Source organism: Anopheles bellator, chromosome 1, assembly GCF_943735745.2.
Source record: "Anopheles bellator chromosome 1, idAnoBellAS_SP24_06.2, whole genome shotgun sequence".
Taxonomy (NCBI): domain Eukaryota; kingdom Metazoa; phylum Arthropoda; class Insecta; order Diptera; family Culicidae; genus Anopheles; species Anopheles bellator.
The window spans coordinates 1988346-2010993 of record NC_071285.1 but is presented as its reverse complement, the minus strand read 5'-3'; the positions used below and the strand labels follow the sequence as shown (position 1 = coordinate 2010993).

At 51.1% G+C, this 22648-nt stretch overlaps 1 protein-coding gene across 3 annotated transcripts in view; it reads right to left on the bottom strand.

Annotated features, from left to right (window-relative positions):
• Positions 1-22648, bottom strand: part of LOC131211804 (phosphatase Herzog) — a 29769-nt gene that overhangs the window by 2729 nt on the left and 4392 nt on the right. For all 3 annotated transcript variants that reach the window (XM_058205439.1, XM_058205430.1, XM_058205447.1), the window contains exon 3: positions 123-361. In XM_058205439.1, the coding sequence (XP_058061422.1) occupies positions 123-361 (239 nt within the window). The remainder of the gene's footprint in view (positions 1-122; positions 362-22648) is intronic.

Sequence of the window (22648 nt, the reverse complement as noted above, 5' to 3'; positions counted from 1 at the left end):
GGTGACAGGATTAAAGGCGACACGAGTCACCCCGGTGGTGGTGCGAATTAGAGAGTAACGCGTCCGTGTTACGTCGCCCAAACAGGGAGCTGTAACCAGTCTTGCCAGCCACGAGAACTCACCTTAAAACTGCTATGAACTAGGGTTTCATCTAAGTCTATCACCATGCACTTCTTGTACACATCGGATGGTCGGACTTGCGGCAGCAGATACCGGGGCTGGCCCTGGATCGGAGGTGGCGTGATGGATCCATCGATCGGCGTCCCGCTCTGATTGCTTTTCGTTCGCCCATTCCGCCAGCAGCAGAATATCGTCTCGAAGAAACCCCGTTTCGGCGGTTTTAGCCTATCTACATTGTTGACTGCAACGAGAGAGAGCGAGAGAGAGATAGCGAGTGAGAACCGGCGGATGATCAGCGGAAACGGTGGATTAGTATTCCGGTGATTTGACGTTTGACGGTTTGCCGGTCGTCCCCGGCACCACTCCGAAATCCGGGCAGAACCGCACCGACCGGTAACCGACGGATGGTGCCCGGGACGAAAAACCTATTTCCTCCCGCTAACCATAATTGAATCTCGGGAACGTTGCCTAGAGTATCACGCGTAACTGGCGGTGGGTCAGTACACAGTATATTATTTTAAGAGACGGCATATTATGTTTCAAAAATAAGGACCTTCCTCTTTTAAAGGTGGCCAATTTCATGTAAATCGGATGACGGATTAAAAAGTGGTGCGCGCTGTCAGTAGGGTTAGCATCCGTGTTACGGCCACTTGAATCGCTGGAATGTCATCATAAAATGACCCTTTCATGGCCAATTTGAGCTAAGGGAACAGGGAATAGCCAGATGGTGACGGACAAGGCGAACTCGGAGGCTTGTTGTCCTTTTTGGTCGTTTGTTAATGCATGCGGAACAAAACGGGCACAAACTTTTCTTTTCTTCAAATCGTTACGTTGCATTTTCCAAATAGTGTCTTCACTTGTACTACATTATTCAACCAACATTCTTACAGTTAAATTTTTGTTCCAGGTTTAACACACGTCACAAATCTACTGACGCATAAATGGACATAACTTTTCAATTTGTTTTCCGATAAAGTCTCGTTATTCAAATTATGTACCGTGTATACTCCCAATAGAACTCAATGTCACCAAAACCGAAGGCATTTGTTAAGTTACTGTTGACGAGTACGATCCTAGCGGAAACCGGAGGCCACGATTCTTATTCCGCTCTGATGACTTTGTAGATACACTTCAAGCAGCTCGCAACACTCTCCCCTCAATACACTGCTATGGTTGCTATGATGGATTGCAGTGCACTTGTTGGGACGCTTGCTCAGAGTGAAAAGTCAAATCAAGAGAAACTTCTAAGGTGCTTATGGCCGGAGAGGAAGCTTTTAGATTTTTAACAGATTAAAATCTTTTTCTATCTCTTTTAATTGTGGAAAAAATACAGTTTGATTCAACAATGCTGTGCAAAGTAATCGGTTTCAAAATCGCCCAGAAATTCGACATTTGCAGATTGATAGCTGAGCAACTATCATGGAGGTTGCATAACTTGGGGCGCAAAATACCTTACGATATCGAAAATGATCGAAAATGATGAAATGAGAAAAATCTAGTTATGTCCTCCTGTCCTATACTCATTTTCCCGATAGTGCATTTATCTCCACCGCGAGAAAACGACAATGAAACGGATACTACGCGGGGCGACGGATGGTTGGCCAATGTGTGGGGTGTCAGTTTTCAATTCGCTAATCCGTCTCTTTCGCAACAGCAGCAACGCAGCCTTCATTCAATGCCTTCGTAATAGATTAATCGACCGATAGAGAGAGTCTGTTTCAGCTGATGAATGTTACGCGCGACGGAAGGAAGGCTCCCAAAGAAGAGCCCGTGTAATGAGCAGCACCATCAGCTGATTGGGGCCTGTGCTGTGGAAGCGATTTTAAAATAAGCGAATTACCAGCGCCACCGATAAGACGATGATTGAATCCCCTTTTTCTCTGGCCGCTCCGTGTGCACGTGTGGCTGCACGACAAATGGTTCGCCATTTTTCCTGCTGTCTGACAGTGGCGCATATCCTTTTCTTATCATCTTTCCTACAGTTTTTCCAGCGGAGACACGGAGGTGAAACAAACCTTGGAATCTCTAATGAAGGTTTCCTCCTCTGCCGCCCGGAGGCTATTATCGACACAAAAGGAGTCGCAGAAGAGCGATTTCTTGGGACGTTCGTTAGAGGTTCCGTCCGAAGAAAGTCTGAAGAAGGTGCACACACGCAGGTGCACACAGAGGGGTTCATTAAATGAATGACCTGGATTTACATGCATTATTTGCCGGAGCCACCAGCACGGAGCAGAGGAGCGCAGACGGATGCTCTCGGTTGCCCGGGCGATTGATTAGATCGAAGCCGGACCCAGCAATAACCGGAAAACTTTCATTTGCCCCCCCTCCGGTAATGGGCGTTTCATGACATAATTAATCCTCCGCAGCGCCTCGATGCCGGTGCACCTTGCCGTACCGGGTTCGGAATAGAATCTTCCGCAATCTCCTAAAACGAGGGAGACTTTCATGAAACTTCAATATGTTTTATGTGAAATGAAAAAACAAAACCAAGTTGGCTCTGCCGAATCACTCGCCATCGGTGGATTCTTTTCCCGGACGAGAGAAACTGCAAATAGAAAATGGCGAATTAATTTAGCGTTCCATGGATTCTCGCGAAATTGGCTGGTGCTATCCGGCCTTCCCTCGGAGCGGCCAATTGCGTCGAATGAATAATTTACAACGCGAATCCTGGTCGGGTATTGCATAAGCCTGCTCCGTTCTCTTTTCGGTGGAAAGCCGAAATACCCTCTAATTAAATATTTGGCATAAATTCGGCGCTGTGGGGCAGAAGCCGAACTCGGCACACCGATCAGTGACCTTTCCGGTTCTCGGGCACGAGAGGAGGGCTCGTCTTCGTCGGGTTCACCACCCGGCGGCGGCGGCGACGACCCCACAGCTGTTGGCACTTTGCCCCAATTTGGCCCACTTGTCAATCCACTCACTCAGAACATCTTCTTGGAACACTGCCACAGATACCGAGAGAGAGAGAGAGAGCCAACCCGCTTCCGGTTCGCGCAAATCGCAAGAAAAATCCGATTCAAAAACAAACAACTTTCTTCGCTTTCGGGACGCTCCAGGCCCGTCAAGGATACTGGCTGCTGTGGGCTGGAGAACGAGCTGTGTGCTCGTGCAGAATCAGCGGCAACAATAGACTTCTTCACACAGCTTACTGTGATGCTCCGGTGTACGGAGAGCAGCAAAACATGTTTACACAAAATACGTTCCAAGAGTCCTTTTCCATCATCCATCCGAACGAAGCATCTCATCATCGCCTACTTCGCAGCGGGGGGTGGTGGGTATTATTGTTGGGATTTTCTTTGGCAAGCTTCACGCTCCTTTTGACAGCGCGTTTTAAAGCATACTTTGTTCGCTACGACCCGGGGTCAAAGACCAGCACCACAGTGGTTTGGGGCATCCCAGAATAATATGTTGCCAACTTTTGCTGCACATATTTTTGTAGCCAAGATGAGGTTGTTGGCAAGCGTCTCGACCCTCGCGCTGGTGTGTGGAACCGACTCGAATCATGTATTCACACCCCATAAACGCGAAACGGTTGTTTGAGGATGATTGAAGGCCACATCACGCCTCACCACCACGGTGCTGGGGCTCTGTGTATCGATTGCGGCGGATGCCCGCTTTTGACGGACCGCTGACTAGAGTTGACCGGACATCGCGAACGCAGCGCAGCGCAGCAGCTGTACTAGTAGTAGGTCAACCCTGCTGCGGCGAGCTCGACGGAAACGGATGTGGCAAACCGTCCTTTCCGTGGGGCCGGACTGGTGGTGCAGTGGCCGCTCAAGGTTCACAGACTTCCGGCGGTGGTCGCTCTAACAACCGCCGGCCAACTTTTGTCATCATCATCACTGGTACGGGAAGTGCCCAGGGCACGGGCTCCACAGACGTGGACGACCCCGACACGCAGCATGAAAGCGTTTCGGACTTCAGTTCACAGGGCTCATGTCGCTGGTAGAAACTAAATAAAACAAAGAGAGGATGTATGTCGGAATTTCTCATTAGTGGCGCGCCGAATGCTCGACGAGACGACCTTCGTCGCCACCACCCGAGAAAGTTGGTTGTCCATTAATTTTCAACATAAAATTCAGCAAACTGGCGGGTGGCCACCCGGACCAGCGATCCAGGAGGTCGCTCGGCGCGATCGAACAACGTCTAATGTGTGTGACCCATTAATTATTCGTCGCATGCACTAGTGGCACTTCCTGCTGTAGCCGAAGGACTCGCCATTGCTGTAGTGTTATTTTTAGCCCGGAGCAACCAGAGCGAATCGCCCGGCGGGTCACAGCCCAAATCCAATCCTTCACACGTCACGGCACGGCACAAGGATTGATGACTGGGGTTTCGTCATAGGGCGCGCGTTGTGTGGTCACTCCCCAAACTGTCGTCACGGTTCTGACCACATCCTCTTCCGCCCCGAACATGACGCGTAGTGACGTGTCCCGTTGGGGTGTCCTCTCTATGACGTGTCGCTGGTTCGGTTCATCAATCTCTTTTGACGCAGCGAGCGAGAATTTTTCCACATTAACGAGCAGATTGACGCCAGGATATCCGGGTCCGAGGCCCTGGTGGCAAATGAGGCCCTTGTCCTTGACATTTGGCCCCCGGTTTGGCGTAGTAGTGTTAGGCGCAAATGACGCTGTTGCATGACGCTGACCAATGTTCGAAAATCAATCATTTTGGGTGCCGTATTACTCTCTCTCTCTCTCTCTCTCTCCCGGGGACCCCACCAATGACAAATTGCCACTTCGAAGCCGGAGTCCACAATAGCTTCTCTGGGCGGACCCTTTCAGCGCACTCTAATCTGATGATAACGAGCCAAACCATTTAGGGCCCATCATCACCTGTGCGAGAGAAATCGAGACCGAGAGAAAATTGTTTTCCACCTGAAGTGGAAAGCTCTCGGACACACGGGAACAGAACCAACCAACAACAACAGAGAAAAAAAACTTCCCCAACGTCCGCCCAATTAATTATCATCGAATTAGTCCGCCAGCTTTGGCTGCGGGCCCGGAAAAACTGTTGCTGTTCAGACTTCGGACTTCGGGGCTGGCTGGCGGCCCTCCTTTTCGGTGCGTCGTGGTTGTCGGGGTCGAGAATCAATTATTCACACCGGAAGGCAAACTTTTGCCGGAGAGCCTAACCGAGGAAAAATCGCTCCCCGCTTTGAGATAGTAGTTGATGGAAAAGAAAAGCCAGAGGCTTTGCCGCGACGGCACGCCTGTGCGCTGCTTGTCCATCTAACTAATGCCCGCCGATACCGGAAAGGCCGGAACATGGGTCCCGCCCGCATTTTTACATCGCCCCACACGGCCAAGGGCTACCTTCTTCCCGCTGCGTAAAAGGATCATTGTGACGCCAAAGGCCAATACACACGGATTCCACCGTTGCAAGCTGCATGGCGTATGCCGCTCAGGGAATTTATGAAAATTTTATTCATTTGCCTTGTGGTTAGAGTGGAGCAGAAACATTGTGGCCGGCGGATCAGGAGGAGTTCTACTCAAACCCAACGGGCGAGGAAGGACGTTCAGAATTTTCCAACCGTGATTCATTCGCGGGCCGGGCGCCTTTTGTCGCTCAGCACGAGGCCAAGAAGGAGGCCGAAGCTTGCTAAGGCTGCGCGAGATGATGACTTCTTTATGAACCCCGCTGGCTGTGGCCCAGGGACAAAGAAAACACACGAAGGTACGGGGGGATTTTATGGGCAACAAAGCTTTTAGCAACCGCGGGCGTGCTTTCGGCAGAACTCCCTTCCGTCGGAGTAACTTTCTTCCGAACAAAAAGACGAAACGCACGATAAACATAATGCTGAATCAACGAGAAGCGGCGACAGGGCCAAATCCAAACACTGCTCCACTCAGTGTGTTCCTTTTTAAATCCTCTCCATTTCGGGGAGTGTATGTTTCAAAAATTAGCATCTTCTTCACTCGTGTGGGGCGATGGACGATTTCACTCGAAAGAGGGAACAAACAGAAGAAGTTTGTGTTCGGAAGCAGTATTGTACTTACTTCAAATTAGTTCTCCGTCTGTGTGCGCTGGCAAAGAATGATACTGAGGATCTCCTCGGAAACGATTCGTCCAACGTGGGAAAGGAGCAGTTATTATCTCGAACTCTCGCACATAAAAGCGGTCTCTTCGGCGGTACAGACTCAAGGGTGTCTAGAAGCTCGAAGAGCCCCATAAAACGGACAGAAACGGGTCAGTTGTTGTCCACTGGATGGCGTTATTCCTTTTATTTCTTTTCAATCGTTCAAATGTTCGGTAAACGTTCAACTTGTGTAAAAAGACGAACGAATTAAATGCATTTCAGATGAAATACGTCGAGAAGTTATGAACTTCATGAAATGTCCTTCATGTCAGAATGAAGCAGTAAGTTATCTCCACATCTTTTGAAGTTTAAGTTTGGAGCTATGATTGTTCTTTTAAGAAACATCAATCCGCCGAAATTTTGTAATGGTACTCGAAAACCTTTAATGAACATTTTCATTGAAGGCACCATTTGAAATGAAAAATATAAAGGAAAAGATGTGCTACTACCTCGGATTCAATTCTAATTACATGACCAAAGTTTCATCAAATTAATTGAATTTAAAATTCCCAGAATAGTAATGGATGAAAGGAGGACTGCTGCAAGGACCACAAACCAACGAAAAATTGGAAGAAAAATCCCTTTCAGAAGCAACGCTCGCGCCGACTACAGTTAGTTTTTCCACAAAAACCGTCCAATTGAAAAATGGCGGAAAATGGCCTACTACGTGCCTAGTCTAGTGTGCTGGCAGTCGCGGTTTAACAGCCCGTATCATAGATCGAAGACGGCCACGTTCGATCGAGCAGAAGCCACCGAACGAGGTGTTAATTTAGCACTTCCCCATCGGCTCCTCTCATCCTTAGAAGGCCTTCCCGCAGCCTGCTTCGCTGAGCTGGAAGGAAAATTTGGCCAAAGGATGACTGGAAGACGACGCCATACGACGCCGGAGTTGGCTACGTGACGAACGACGAACGAAGTGTTTTCCGTATCAAGCACACACAACGGAACTATTGCTTCAATCCGTTGCTTCTCGCCGAGGCTAATTGATTGTTGACGGCTGTCGAAATGTTAATTTAGCAAAAGTCTTTCTCTAACAACCACGGTTTCGCTTTTTCCCACGCGAATCTTTATCTGATAATAAATTGCTGTGCAAACCAAATCAAGACGCCGGCATCGTCCATTACATTCCCTTGAAGTTCGATCGATCTGATGAAGACATTTATCTTTCGCTTGTCTCTATCTCTGGGCCGTTTCCGGTAAAAGTTATCAGTAAAAGAATTGGGTAAAAGTTAAACATTAACCGGTCCCATTCCCGCACCGGCCGGCAAAGCATTAGGCTCGTTGTCTTCCGCAGAATTACGAGGCCGACGAGAAAGTTTAATAAAACGGTGATCAATATCGAATCACTTTCATTACACCACCGGCAGGCAGGCACCGGGGCTCGCCGGCAAAGTTCTCGCTGGATAATGGGGGCCTTGCGGACATCTTCTTTCGGGGTCGCCTTGTCCTCCGGGGAGGACATCGGATATGCCTCCGCGCGCTCTTGGAGTGCCGCCGAAGCCACCTTGCGCTCGGCGGAGCGAAACGATGCTTGAAGGATGTTGATGTTTATCCAACCATGAAGAGCACTGTAAAGCGAGAGTATCGATTGTCTCTCTGTCCCCGGCGCCCTCCTTGCCGGTGCCCCGGCGATGAGAGGCAGCGCAAATTTTATGGACACCCGGGTCCAGGGTCCCATCAACATCATCATCATCATCAGCAACACGGGGAAGAAAGGTTTCACTTTACATCATGCTGTCGCTCCCGTGCCCGTTCCAATAACGTCAATTTGTCAATCTATTTATAATCCCAATGTGTCCTTTTTGGAGCCCCTCCCCAGGACTCCGGATAAGGCCGATAAGGAAATGGGCAAAAATCGGCCACTGAGAGGACGCCGCAGTGCACAGTGCGTGCGGTGCTGTTAATGAAATTTATTATCCTCTCACCTGCGCCAGGAATCGATAGCCCAGGAGGAGCATCGAGCAGGTAAAAAGGGTATCACTAACGGTAGATTAAGCACCGTCCGACGCGGCGGCCAAAGGATAATAGACCACCTTCTCTCACGGTTGATCGGTCGGTCGACCGACCTGAGAGACCGGTACTAAAAATAATCTTCCCAAGCAATCACCGACAGGACTGGCCGGAACCAGGGGGTGGATGGTGGGGGGGCAACGCCCAACGATCCATCTCACGAGAGCCATTCGTCCAAAAAACCAGAGACCCAAGCGATCGGCACACGCTCTGCCCACAACAACGGACGGCTCGGCAGTTTCGAGTCTCGAGACTCGATCCCAGAACACCCCGAAGGCAGAAGTATAAAAATATCTCTCGCCAACCTGGCATCAGGCGGACCCCGCCGGACAGACCCCGCCGTACATCTGCCCTCCCTCTCGGTTCGGTTCAAATTTATTATGTTACACCCGATGTTTGTTGAAACGGAGCATAAAATGTGGCTGCCAACGGACTGGCCGGTCTGGTCTCTCTGCAACCTGGATCCCCGGGCACAGCTTCCATCACCAGCAAACGTTAGTTTTCTCATTAATGGAATTAATTTTCTCTCGTTGTTTTTTATTGATTGGAAAGCTTGGACGCTGGGTGTGGTGCGTTATGCCACTGCGACCCGACCGGGCCCGGTTTAATCGGCATGTGACACCAGCCAATGTGTGCGATCGGGAGGCGATACGGTACGGTTTAATTTTAGACGGGACGCGCGTGACATGTGGTACTCGGAAGGAGATTTTGCCCGCCTCCAGCCCGACGCGCCATAAAACGCGGGCCATCAATTAAATTCATACTCGACGGACGGATCCGACATACACCGAGGGACACGGCGGTGCGGTTAGCGAAATCTCGAGGACCCCCGGTTCGAGCACGTAGCCGAGAGGCGTGAAATATCAACAGCCAAAACCGATGCTCCGGCGCCGCACGGTGGATGCCCGCTTCGATTACACTTTTGCGTAACTGAATTTTAATAAAGCCCAACCACCAATTTTGCCACCGTCCTCCTCCTGTGTGGACAGGGAAAAATTGATTAAAAATAGCACCGAACACGGATAACCCCCTCCGCTGGCCCAGTTTAGGCCTGCGACGGGCTCTCCGGGGACGATTAGGACACCATTCGGGTGGAAGGCGCGAAAAATAGATGCCGTTGCCGCGGGGCGTAACCGATTTAATTATCTCCTCTTGCCTTCACCACTTTATGGAAGCAAATAAAATAAATGAATTAACGCGTCATAAAGCGGGTTTTAGATCCGCCAAACAGCTGCATCCATCGGTGCATTAACTGTGTCCCTGTGCGGGCCGAACTAAGATCTGAACTTGAACGCCCAGTAGTTCAAGGAACTTCTTCGTGGCAGGTTCATCAGCGCCGGATTCTTTCGCCGAGGCCGATGGACTGCGGGACCGCGCACTGGAGGCGTCCCTGTTGGCGTCTCTCTCCTCTCCGTCTTCAATTTCGGGCGGCTCAAGAAACGAATACTCGAAATTCTGCGTCTGCTCTCGACGGCGGCGGCGTGTGTCTTCTCGCTTCGGAATGAGTTTCTAAAATTAGAATGCGTTTTGTTTCCTTTGTTTCCCCCCCTCGGGCGTGGGGAGTTGTCTGTCGGAGCTCCCGTGTCTCGGGTGTTGCCAGATTTATCTCCGCGGGATGAGGAGTTCTGTGTCGGGTGATCCGGTTCTAGTGCTGGCGTAAAGCCGTTAGCGCATCACATCCTCGCGTCTGCTGGTGGCGTATTGCCGCAAATCACATGATCTTGACGCGCACGATTCGGACATTTCGGGTAGGTCACTGAAAGCTGCGGAGACTGGGAGGAAGGCGGACGGAACCGCACGCAATAGCCATTGATGAACTCCTGGGGGGGTCCGTCAAAGGAGCTGAATAATGAGCCGGGGAGCGGCGTGAAGTAGTACACCGAATTTTGAGATCTTACAGATGTTCTTGACACCGCCTGGGCGTCCAAATTAACCCCCGGCAAAGCCCATTGTTTGCTCCTGACCGGTGTTCCCCGCGGGGATCAATCTCGTGCCATCTACACAGTGTTACTACCGACCTTAGTGGACCGAAAAAAACTCGGTCCTTTTTTGTCCAACTGTAGAACGCGCAGAACACGACTCTTGCACCAGAAGACACACGGGCGCGAATAGTATAACTTTTTAAAATAGAAACTTTGGCGGAGCCAAAATAGCCGGCCGGCCGCAGGAGACCACGGCTGCCCACCGCGTCACGTGCAGTTCGTTTGCCCGTCACTCGGTGACTACATATTTTTGTAAAAAATTATTGTGTCCTGCTGTGCTGCGGCGGACCGGTAAGATCCGCCCGACCGGCCGCCGGCGCGGCTTCCTTCGATTGGCGGTTAGTAGAGTGTGTTGTGGATAAAAATACTACCATTTAACCAGAGGATCGGAAACCACAGAGGATGAGTGAGAGCGAGTCAAGAAGTGTGACATAATCTAGCAGGCAAGGGTTGTACGCCACAGACACGTACTCGTACTCTAAACGGCTGCTACAATCAAGGACACTAGCCAGCCAGCCAGCTATGATCTCATCGCCTTCCTATGTGCAGCTGTCACACACGGAGCAATGGGTGCTTCGATGTGCGCCGCGTCTAACGTCACAGAAGGTGGCCCGTGAGTGAGGTAGACATTGGACCCCAAAGTCAGCCAAATTATGATGGCGACGAAAGGAGCCGCTCTGCGCTCCTGAATAATCGAGCGCCACCATCTGCCGCCGGTTACAGTGCCTTTTGAATAATTGATTTTAGAACGTCGAATTGACGGGATTGACGAATGATGGAAGGTAAGCCAATGTTAGTGACCTACCAGCAGCAGCACCAGACCTTGATCGTGCAACCTTCGCCCACTTATCGACGCTGGAACATATTCGAAATGATGAAGAGAAAAAAAACGAAATGGCCACACTCATATCAACCACACGCATGATGAGTGCGCCGTTGTGCGTATTGTGCAAATAAGCGTTTTACAAGCCCGCAAGGATCACGCGAGTGTCCTTCTCTTCAGCGGCACGCAATTCGCAGTCGGTGACAGTTCGGTCCCAGAGTCCACCACGGCCCTTTGACTGCCAGTATTCTAATCTACATATTGCGGTAATCATACATCACGTTCAATTGCGTGCTAGTCCTTGGGGACCGTTTGGCGTCCTTTTTTGCCATTCGCATTAAACGCTAGAGCGGAGTGCGCCCCTCCGAGAAGGACATCGGGCCGATGAAACAGAGCCCTGCCATTGTTGCTAAAAGCAATATGTTGAACAAGGTGCTGAAAGAGTATGCTTTTGAACAGGGTTTCGTTGTTCTCAGAGCCCAACTCTCAGATTGCAAGAATTACAAACAATTACGTGGCGGCACAAACTGTGTCCTTGAGGGGCCTTTACAGGAACAGGAACAGGGAGTCTCTACACCGGTGGCTAAATTCAATTTCCATTATTACTGCTGTCGAGGCAGCGCGGCAGGAAAAAGGCTTCCGATCGAGAACCTCTGCCTCCGCACATTTTCCGGCATCCGGGTGTTTGCTCCGAAGGTTACTCTACCGCTAACTAACTGCTCTGCGCGGGCCGCCATTCTCATTACTGTGCGAGGTCGCCGGTCGCCGGACGCGGACCGGAGACAGGTTGTAAATTAGCTACGCCACCGCCAGTAGGACCCTAAATTTAGAACTACACTCTCTTCTCTTCCTGCTGCTGCTGCTGCTGCAGACCGAATTTGCCGCTGGCGTGTATTGTCGTTGATGGCCAATATGTCGCGTGGTTCGCGGTTTTGCATCGCACAATGGAGATATTTTTGCGCACCATGGACACCACCCACCGGTGCTCCGATTTTGGCCACTACGACCTCGGTGCTATTATCGGCCCTGTTCGGTGAAGTTGTGCATAAATAGTGCACAAATCCACAACAAGTGTTACTATGTCCGGGGCAGGGCGATTCGACGAGCTGTCCCGACCCGGGATGCTACTAATGCCCGGATACCGGTTTGGGTCAAAGTTTACCTTATTTCTGTTTTGGCTATCCTTTAAAAGATAGGGGTTGATATTTAAACACAGCAACATCAAAGAGTTCCTGCCTGGCCAACACACACGAGAGCTAATTAGAAATCGTAGGTCCCCTCATCTTGCGACTCGCCCCACATGTTTGTGTTTGTTTTTGGCCAAAGTTTCGCCCCGCCATGAGAATTAATTGCATTTTCACCCAAATTGAAATCGTTCCTCGGAGGACCTTGAAAGGCGGTCCCCGCTCACACGACAGGTTTGCCTTTCGGTGGATCCTTTCTGGTTTTGAAGAGGCAAAAAAAATGCGGGAGAAACCAGGGAAAAGCTTCCATCAACACTGAAAATGCGCCATTTCACTCCTAAATTACGGAATCACGCGCGCTTCTCGAAAATGTTGACGAGGTAGCTGCACGATTTACAACTTAACGGGCGCGTTTGCGACCTTCGATTTACATCGCATAAAACATTCACTTGATCGATGAATACTGAAAAGGTGCCACAAAAAAAACCCAATCGGTAGCCGTGGTGCTGTTGCCACTTCTAGCTGTTCAGCTCTGGCTTTCGGCGCAATTTGCGAAAGTTGGAGCGGAGAACTTACACTGCCGTGGCGCAAAAGCATCCGTCAAACAAGGGCGCACACAATAAATCGATCCCCGTGTCGTCGTGAAGGAAAATACCGGTTGGAAAAACGGTTCGGAAAAATTATTTCGTAACACGCAACAAGCGGCCATAGACGCGTTCTCGGAAGACACAAATCAATTCCTTCCCGGTCGGAAGTCTGCTGCTGAGGTCGCCCTGTTACGCGCGGGCACCAGCGCCGCCATCAACCACCAGTCAGATTGATTGGTTTTCAAGGATGAAATTATTGAGCACTCACTTTTTACGGTGGTGACAAAAAACCGGCGTGCCCTTCAGGGGGCGCGGGTCGCGGGTCGCAATGGGGATCTTCGCTCGGTGAAAGAATTTCGGTAAATTCGTTTCGTGGAAACCCGGCAAGAGGCATCGTTTTCCACCAATCACGGCAATTTGCTGAAGTTGTGAAAAAGAATGCCACTCCGGGCGGTTTCCGACAACCACAAACTGTTAGAAGCCCGTTCGCCATAATTGAGCACCAAAGCTAAAATAACATTCTAACAAATAGTCGGCTGGAGCGAAAGACTTCAGAGTGTGCCTTCAGTGAAGTGCCAATTGGCCTGGGGTACATCGGAAAGGATTAGACGACAGTGCTAACCTCCCAGACAGAAAACGCGCTATTCGAAGAATCTAGCAAGCACTTTCTTAGGGGTCAATTTCAGGGCCAGACGGACAGAAAGAAGAAGCCACTCAAAGGTCGAATAGTACACCGCGTGCAAAAAACGGAATTCGCCCAGCCAAGCATGAATTTGAAAGTACATTCCGTTTCGGTCGGAGATCCGGACGCGTCTGCCAATCTCTACTTTTTCGCTTCCAGGCACCCCGAAGCTGAAGGGGCCACGGCGGTGGAGAATGAACCGTTTCTGCTTCTTATCCGGCAACCCAGGGAATCGAACCCAGGCCAGCTGCGTGACGAGCGTTTAATGCAGTTAATAACTCGGATAACTTCTCGAACAGATACTATCGAGGATCGCTGCAGGAATTTGTAACGCTCTAGAGCTCACCAACGGTCACACGCGCCGTCCAAGGCCGAGACTCACCTAAAACGAGAGGAGAGAAAACTTCGGTTAGACAAACCTAATTGAATTTCCAACAGTTACCGATGATAATTAACGTTTCGCAAGAAAAGGTGTCAATTTGGCAATTCCGATTTCGTTTGTGCATTCCACCGCGAGACCGAGAGACCGCGAGAGCTTATCGGATTTCTTCCCAGAAGCCGTCACTACGCCAACGAGAAGCAAGGATCCGTGGGCCACAGTCGACAGTTGTTGTTGCCGTGGGCTACCGTTTTTTTCTAGCTTCTAGCCACTGGCAATCGAACCTGAATCGATCCGGGAAAATAAAACGGCACCATCGGCAGTTTGATCCCGAAATAAAAGCCCATCAAGCGGCGGAGAGAGAGAGAGAGATAGTGTGCGCACCAATCCAATATCCTATTTGGCCAAATATTCCAGAAAAATCTGCCTGAATCCTTTTTCATTGGCCTCACACTCGGTGGGGCGCCCGTGAGTTGATTTATTCATGAGCCCCAATCGCGAATTCTTCCGTCTGGTTGCTGACTCACCAGGCACTAAATCGGTGGGATTTGTCTTTAGGCGGCCAATCGCCCCACTCGAGCAACGCAAATCTGTAGATTCTAACCAGAGATAAATTGTTATCAGAAACCGGGGTTTAATTAGATTGGAGTGTCGGTCTGTCCACCAACAATGTGCAGCCGCCACGGTCAACACTTGTGTCCGCTCTCGCGCAGGAGGATTACTTTCGGTCAATAACGATGACTTCGCGAATGCAAAGCGCGAATATTTGAAGAGTGTGGCTACACGTGGAACGCCCAGACTCCCACCCCTGACGGCCCTGTGAAGGGCCCTCGGCTGTCGGCGCTCTGCCATTTGTCAATTATTGTGCCGGAATTTGAAGCGGCTCACCGTCGGTGGGCATAGGGATTCATTACTACTGCAAAGGACTCTCTCGCTGAAACCCACAAGCTGCTGGGTCAACAGGTATTTGGCGCGCATCTCTAGCCGTCTATGTCCAGGGGGCCGTGTTGTTCATCACGGCACACATCGTCCGAATGCGCTCGTCGGTGCAATAATTCTATTGAACCCACTCCTGCATGGTGCGCGACGGCGACATGGATCACAGATTGTTCTCCCGCTTCTAGGCCCGCGCCCAGCACAAAAATATGTAGGACGTCGTCGCGTGGAGCCGTACGTCGATTCCAAACAATGGCAAATAAATTGGAATTGTCATACGTGACAGCACTCTGTATGGGTCCCGACTGGCCGCGTGCGCACATTCAGCGCCACCAATCAATGGGCGACTCCACAATCAGCAGCAGCAGCAGCGGCAGCAACAAGACGATAGTTATTGAGGCGTCTCAACCACCCAACGCCCCCAGGGCGTGGTCGGCCACCTCCGTTCCGCTCCGGATATCCATCTGCCTGGCTGGGTTCAATTTGTTGTTCTCCCGCCGCCGCCTGAAATGGAAGCCAATGGGAGATGCAGCACAGAACCACCACCCGATTTGCACAGCTCACGCGCGTCATCGGGTCGAGATTGTTCCCCGTGTTCCACGACAAATGTAGACAATCGACACACTTGTGATATGTTTTGACCGGACTCGGTTTTAAAATTGACCACTGGTTTGGAGACACCGACTCACTTCATGCAAAGCTTGCTAATCGGCGTGCGCGAAAATCAAAGAAAACTTGATGTCTTTGGGGGGTAATCGTAGCGACTTCATCCGAGGACACTGTCACTTGGCTCCGTGCAAACGTAAAAAAAGAGACATCAGTGAGAGATTATTGATGTTCAGCTTCTTCACAGCTCAGATGATTCAACCCTATCAGAATGTACAAAAAACTAGGCTGTCTGGGTCGATGGACCGAGTTCGGCAGATTACTTAACACTTGTGTAAGCGAAGGAGCAGCAATCTTGTGTGGCCGGAGATTGCTTCTCGTCTCCACACGAGCGGCGTAGTAGTGGCCACAGATAATTAATTGACAGCTGCGGCGGAGGAGAGACCAAAGTGCGATTTCATTATGCCACTTAGCAGTTGGCAGCAGCATCCGATTGCGTTCTCGGAGGGGGCCGGGCCGAAAGGTTAAATATGACCGTTCTTAATTAAAACGAGTGGATAATTTATTGGCCGTTCGTGATGCGACCGACCGACCGGGTGGGGCAACAATGGGGCGTGTGACGGCTTTAAAATCGCGCGTAATGTCTAAATTAGTGTTTTTACGATTATTTACAATAATATTTATCGAGCCGCAGCGAGCATCGTGCTGTGTCGTCCCGTTTTCTGCCACGCACCATCCGGAAAGTGGCGCGCGCGTCAACACTCGCGACATTCCGCAGCTGACTGAGGCCGAAGGGCGTGGTGTGCGTGAGGTAGGCATCGGGAACCACTACCACGGAACGGTTCACCCGTTGGGTCGCTTTGCCCACCCATCATCATCATCGTCATCGTTGACAGCGAGTGTGTGATCATCATCAAAGTTGCGTAGAGATTGAACAGGACAAGGTGTGGCCTTCCGTCGTGAAGGCCAAATCCTGGGCTGGATGAAACCTTTTTCTGGATCTATTAGCAGTCACGATCAGATCGACTCCCAAGAACCTCTGGGATTTTTTAATCAACTGAGCACGCGACTGATGCCTCCCATTCGTCAACGGCAGATAGGCAAAGAGATACTACACACTCAAAGGGTACTACTAACGCCACCACCCCGTGGGGTTGATACGATGCGCAGATTGAACCCCACAATACGGGCTATGTGTGTTGGTGATCGTCGTTGTTGCACTCCCCAGGCGCCTGACGTAAGTGGCGCGCATACACAGGGCACTACAGTGCCTCTCCCTAATCAGGTTAACCTTGAGCATCCCTCGCCGATACTCGGAGATCGGCTGTCCGCGATGCGTCGTCGGATGTCGGAATACTTTACAAAAGCGCTCAGCTTAAACTAGGGAAATACCGTTGCGGAAAGAGGGCTTCTTATGCGCCTCCCCAAAAGCTAGGCCACGGCGACTGGACTTGGTGATCACCGACGGGCGATCGCTTCTCACTCACTCTACTCTAACCCCCGCCGCCGGCCGACCGAATGTCTTGCTGGAACCGGTTTTCTGGCCGCTGGCTGCGAGTCCATTAATTTATCGCGCTCTCGGCGCAGGAATTCGACGACATTGCGCTGCGCTGAAGGTGCACGTGTTTGCCGTTTAAATCATCCATCAGCGACTCATCGTGGCAAGCCCAGCCCGTCGTCCGATCGAGGAGTAAACGCCATCGCACACTGATAAAGCTATTGATATGAAATACCTTCAATTGGGGCGTTGTAATCCGGAAAGAACGTGACTCAAAGTTCTTCCAATTTTTTACGCGCGCGCGTGCCGTGTTTGTTGTTGGGGGGCGGCCGCCCAGGCCGAGGTCTGGCCTCACTACCACCAACGAAGGAAGGCGCCCCCCACCCCGTCGGGCTGGGTATTGCGTCATCAGCAGCAGCAACCATCCGATTCTCTACTTGCGACGGAACCGAAAGGGGGTTCTTTCGATGCGCCGCCAACGGGGCGCGCGTGATGCGGTTTCACGTTGTGTGTTGGGTTGTTAAAGGCCCCCCCGCCAACCCGTGGCCATTTGCGCACAATGCACCAGACACAGGGCAGTGTATGTGTGCGTGTTGGTGTTGTGATGACCGCCATGTGACGGTGTTGTTAAAAACCACACACCACGGAGCTGAATTCTAATCATCCTCTACGCTGGTACGTGGTGCTGTAAACGTTTATTTATTATTTACCTCTTCAATTACCGACCTTCAAAGGAGAGGAGGCCAGGCTAAATGGGCGCTCAAAACGCGACAATTACTGTCACGCATCAGTTCCGCCGAAGGTTCCGCGCGCCTGGCTTACTTCCATGCTCTCAGGACCAGGACCAGCGTTGTTAATGGTCACAAAAATCAGGTTAGGTGACAAAAGTCCGAAACAATGTCCGGATTGACCGCGACACGACGATGGCTCCGAAAAGTTTAAGTCTATTTTAGGGACACCTTCTGACTCACACCGCCTTCGATGGAACCGGTGTCCAGCGCTTGTGATAAGGGTTCCCTCGAAGGGTCGCCGTGACTCACCAACGCAACCACACGAAATGATGTCCCGAGAGTGGCTCTGGCCCCGGAGGAGTCCCGGAACCGGACGCGGGCGCTGTGGGAAATTTTATCGCACATCGACAACCACCGAAGCATCCCGTCCAGGAACGACCCGCCGCTCCGTTGAAGGACGTGATTAAAAGCAACACGTCTTAAAACACTGACCCGCCCCATCCTCCTTGGATTCTTGAAGAGAGCCTTCACTGTCAATTTGGTGCACCTTTCTCAGCGGACGAACCCCCCTCCGAGGAGGACTCGAAAATGGCCGCTCCTGTCCGTTTTCATTATCGTTTTCTTTTGCAAACGGTCGAGCAGCGCGCGCGAATGGTCCGAAATGGATTTCCGGGGAAAATCCTGTCCGCTACGACGAGATGGAACCTTGACTGCTGCTTGTCGTACACAACCAAATAGACAGCCTCCTGTCTCGATTAGGGAGGTTATTTACGGGCGAGGATCCGATCCTCATCCGAAGACCTTTTAATGGCCATAAAAATTTCACCCAAAACCCAGTTGTAAAAGGACCGGGGCACAGATTTATAGCGGTGCGTGCTTCTTCAACACCTTCAAAGACGTCGTAAAAGGGATTCAAATGAGCGGCACACGCATTCCGGGGCCATTCGCTGTCGATTTTAATTAGATTTATTGACAAACGCTTAGAGCGGGCGCCGTCAATTAGCCGCTGCAATTGATTGATTACTTCTGATTGGACCTCGTTCGTCTTGAAGCGCACGCCGAGCGGTATTTAAAACGCAAGCTTCAAGTTCCCGAACCCGAGCTCCAGCAGCACGTGGCGTTCGCGTTCAAATTTAGTTCCACTGGCGGTTCGTGTAACGCCAAAGCGCTGCTCGCGTGAAGGACATTCGTATGCAAGGGGGGAGTTTGTTTTTAGCTCCAAAAAAAAGTACAAATCAACCAAAAGAAGAAGAAGGTGGTCCCCTGGCAAGGTCAGACCTCCCCGCTCGGCGTACCGGTGTATGTTTTGGCGGAAGAAACAAATCCACTCGCGGAACGTGAAATGTTACGAGAAAGAAATTGGATGCCAAGCCACAGGGCCACAGGGCCGCAGGGTGGCGCAGCGGGCCGAAAACGGAACGGAACCAAACAAAGTAGCACCTTGAACCCCACCACAAACCCAATGTCGAGGTCTGGCGAACAACATTGTACCGTCAGCAGGGCAGAAAGGGTAATTACGGAACTCACGAATCCCGGCAAAGCAAACACACTCGCTGACGGTCCGATGCCCGCTATTCCTGGGACCGGGGGTCACGCCACGAATACCGCAGTGTCCGCTATCTTTTGCGCTATCATTTGCATAACCCGTGCATGAACCCCGGAGTGACATTTAGCCGGGTGTCCTGCCCCTCCCCCGGGCTGGTAAGCCGCTAGGAAAGTTCTCAAATTATAAGCAGCCCCCATCCTTGACCCTCGGCGTCTTGGGACACAACCCCGGGCGTTTGTCTCTAACGTTTGACATTTCGAAAGGTCAAACTAGTGTACAGCGGCACGTCCTTGCCGGCGCCGGCCGGGTCCCCCGGAAGATAATAATGAGATAATTGCTCATGCTCCGAAAAGCAAGTACGGACAAGCGGGAGGCCAGACTTAACGGGGTCTAGCTGGCTCTGGCTGTGGAGTCTCTCCAATATGACCGCAACGCACGCAACATCCATCCATCTTCCTATTACGGTTCGAGGCGGAGTTCTTCTAAGCGACAAAAATGGACGCACTAAGAATAACAAAGTGCCCCATCGTTTAGGTCATTTATCAAGTGTTATTATCTATTTGTATAAAAAGAAAATGGTCGGAACTCGTAAACAGATGCGCTCCTTGGTCTAAGGATTACACTATTGGGCGTCCCCCTTAAAGGTCATAGGCGCGATGGAATTTGTGATTAAAAAACTTTTATTGCAAAATGGGCAACTTGAGAATCGACATCAATAACTCAGCCACCACCTCACAGGGTCACAGAGAGATCTTTGGAATTTTGGTCCATTTTTATTGGCGCTTTCGGAAGCCGCAAGACCCGGGAAAGGGTTGGATTAGCTGCCCCACCGGTCTGGAGATTGGCTGGGAATCAATTAATCTACATTAAGCCACGGATAAGTGGCCACTCGGAACTCTACCACGGCATTCGCTAATGGCGCTCCGTCCTCTCGGAATATGGTACCGTCTGGTACCTCTCGAAATAAACGCTGATATCATGGCCTTCGGAATGGCCGAGCCGCTGCTGGTGCGGTTGCTGCTATCAAACAAACAAACCAAAATGGCTGGCAAATTTAAACAACTTCAGGCGCGTCTGGAGAAGACCTTCACTTCATGTGCCCTTCTCATCAGCAGCAGCAGCAGCCAGCGCACATTGCGGATAAATTCGCGTCACTACAGCATGAGGTCCCACAACACAATGTAGGTGCTGTGAAGTGGGGCACACGCAATCGAGTTCTGCACACAACCACTGTGATGGGGCGATGGTAAAAATGAAAATACAATCACGGCACTGACGGCGCTGCTGCTGGCTGGTGATTTAGATAAGCGTGCGTGACACTTCCAGCCGCGTTGCGGTTAGAAGCCGGCTTTGATAAAACGATAACTAGGCACCGGAACTGGAAACGCTGCGCTAATCATTGCACCCAGTGCCGTGGCCGATGGGAGGGTATTAGTCGTCGGCCAGAGACTCCGAGCTTACCTTGTTAGTAACCAAGGAACTAGAGGACATTGGGCGATGCAAAACTCAGTGCAGCACACAACCCATCGGCTGATGCTTATCGGTGGACGGAAGACACGGTTTATCAATTCGTCTAAATTTGGTGCAAAATCAGAAAATAGATAACAAACCTCGGCACATCTGTGGGAGGTGTTTTATCGGGCCGGGACATCGGAACATTGCTGCTTTAGAGCCCACCAAGCGCACCCCTTCTGTATGTTGCGCCCCTCGAGGGACACTGCATTAAATAACTGGAAGTGTGTTCTGGCCACATCTGGCAGCAACAACGCACGACGTGGCTGTGTTCCGTTGACGTAGGATGCCTGGGAGAGACAGATTTAGGTCCGGAAATGCACATATGGCAAGCGCACGCAGGGGAGCGCATTTTGGGTTATAATTGTGAGTTTATGATCCACCGTCAGCAACGACGTGCCACGAGCTCTGTTATTTTTTCACATGAAACAATGAGGCCCCACCCAAGAGCAACGGAAGGCACTCTCATGCGCCGATTTCTCCGGGCCGATAATGGAGCACCGGGTCGGCAAAAAACAGAGGTTGCCCCTCAGCCTCAGCTGAGGCTTCCGACAACGGGTTAAATATACACACAGTGCGAAAAGTGCAATTGCAGACCTCGGGTGGAAGCTCGAAACCAGCGATTAAACCCGGGGCCCGACGGAACAACAACTGATAAGGCATCGCTTCTCGCACTGAGCTGCAGTGTAAAAAAGGGTTTCCCGAACAATCCCGACCACTCAGAGGTCAGCCACTGGGTGGTACAGTTTCCTCGGCCGAGGACCTCGGATCCAGTGCAGTCATCTGGCAGCATAATATACAAATCGCGATCGCGATGGAGTCGAGATTAAGGGCACCCAACTTGACGCAATCTTAAGTTCATTACGCGACTCCCAAGCCATCTCGTTTATTAAAATCACATAAAAGCGCATCGTTTAGAGCTATTACAATCCACTCTCCGAGCGCTGAACGCACGAGAGAGTCCGGTTTGGCCTCAGCGAGAAAGCTGGCCATAGCGCAGCGCGAAATGTGTGAAAAATTGATTGTAAAAAGTGAAAATGAAAGTCGCAAACTATGTCAGTGGCGCAGCACTGCGTGTGGGCCGCGGGTGGCCACCGGTGTTCGTCCCGCCACCCAACCCAATGATTATTATTACCCGAAGCAGCAAAGCGGGCCAGCCGCAGCACCCCGGCGAAGAAGTAGTGTTTAATTGCGGAATAAATCGATCCTTGCACTTGGTGGTGGTGCTGGCCCACCGACGGACGGAGTGAAATCGTCACAAAACACCGGTGGCGGATGCGAAGAAGATGGGTTCCCGGTGGGCAGGTTAGAAAATCGAACGCGTGGCGTTGCGGTTCACCTCATTACGCGCATTTACATTCGCCCCGGTGTAGAGATTAGGAGGAGGCCGGCGCAGTGCTCGCATTTGCATAAGGTTTATTCTAATGAGCCACTTTCTTGCCCTTGAAATTATAATAACACCGATCAGGGTATTAATAGAAACAACTTAGGGGGCCCTAAAATTGGCAAACGCTTCAAAGTTTGTCAAACCGTCAATGAGTACTCGATACGCGCGAAGTGAAGAGCAGCGCTACATCAAATTAGCGTAGTCTTCCCTTTGGACGCGAAGACGAGTTTAGCGACACGATTCTGTCATTGTCAAATTAGCGTCCTGGCAACGCCATTACAAAAAGTAGGCTTGATGTTGCTAGGCTTAAAGCACCAACCGGTTACGGGCCGGGGGAGTTCATGTTCAGCCATTTTAGCACCTCGTTCGTGCGTCCCAGTGTCTCTAGCGTACGAGTTTGGTTTGCATTCGAAAGTAAACATTAATTAAAGCCATTAGAAACCAATTCTACAAATAAAAGCGTCTGACTACCACCACACCAACACCACTGTGCGGTGTATGTGTTGGCCGTGCGCTGTCAAGGTAACGTCGTGAACGCCGGGGGGGGGGGGGGGCGGGGGGGGGTGGGGGGGGGGGGGGGGGGGGG